General features: G+C 60.2%; 1 protein-coding gene across 1 annotated transcript in view; it reads left to right on the top strand.

Moving 5' to 3' along the window:
- Positions 1-51: 51 nt before the first annotated feature.
- The window catches only part of ITGA11 (integrin, alpha 11), a gene marked incomplete at both ends in the record, with an annotated part of 19,767 nt that continues 19,476 nt past the window's right edge, over positions 52-342 (top strand). The window contains one exon of the mRNA XM_009575740.1: positions 52-196. Within this exon, the coding sequence (XP_009574035.1) occupies positions 52-196 (145 nt within the window). The remainder of the gene's footprint in view (positions 197-342) is intronic.

The raw sequence follows: 342 nt of genomic DNA, 5'->3' as shown, positions 1-342 counted from the left end.
CGTGACTCGCCTGGCGAGGCTGAGCAGCCCAGGGCATCTCTTCAATTGCAGCTCGGAAGCGTTTCAGAAAGGTGGCCGGAAAGGGGCAAAGAGAGTAATGATTGTAATCACAGATGGAGAGTCGCACGACAGCCCAGACCTGGAGAAGGTGATTGAGGACAGCGAGAAGGACAACGTCACCAGATACGCGGTGGCGGTGAGTTGGCGGGGACCCTTTCAGCAGCGAACGGCTGCAAAAGCCATGCAGAGCTGGGCTCTGCACCCCAATGCGATGGGGCTGGCAGTGCAGCCCACCTCCACCGCTCCCGGCGCATTTGCAGGGACCCTTGTTGTTGGGCCTGC

The sequence above is a fragment of the Fulmarus glacialis genome, unplaced genomic scaffold (assembly GCF_000690835.1).
Source record: "Fulmarus glacialis isolate BGI_N327 unplaced genomic scaffold, ASM69083v1 scaffold22984, whole genome shotgun sequence".
NCBI classification, from domain to species: domain Eukaryota; kingdom Metazoa; phylum Chordata; class Aves; order Procellariiformes; family Procellariidae; genus Fulmarus; species Fulmarus glacialis.
This window is presented reverse-complemented; position numbering and strand designations above follow the sequence as displayed.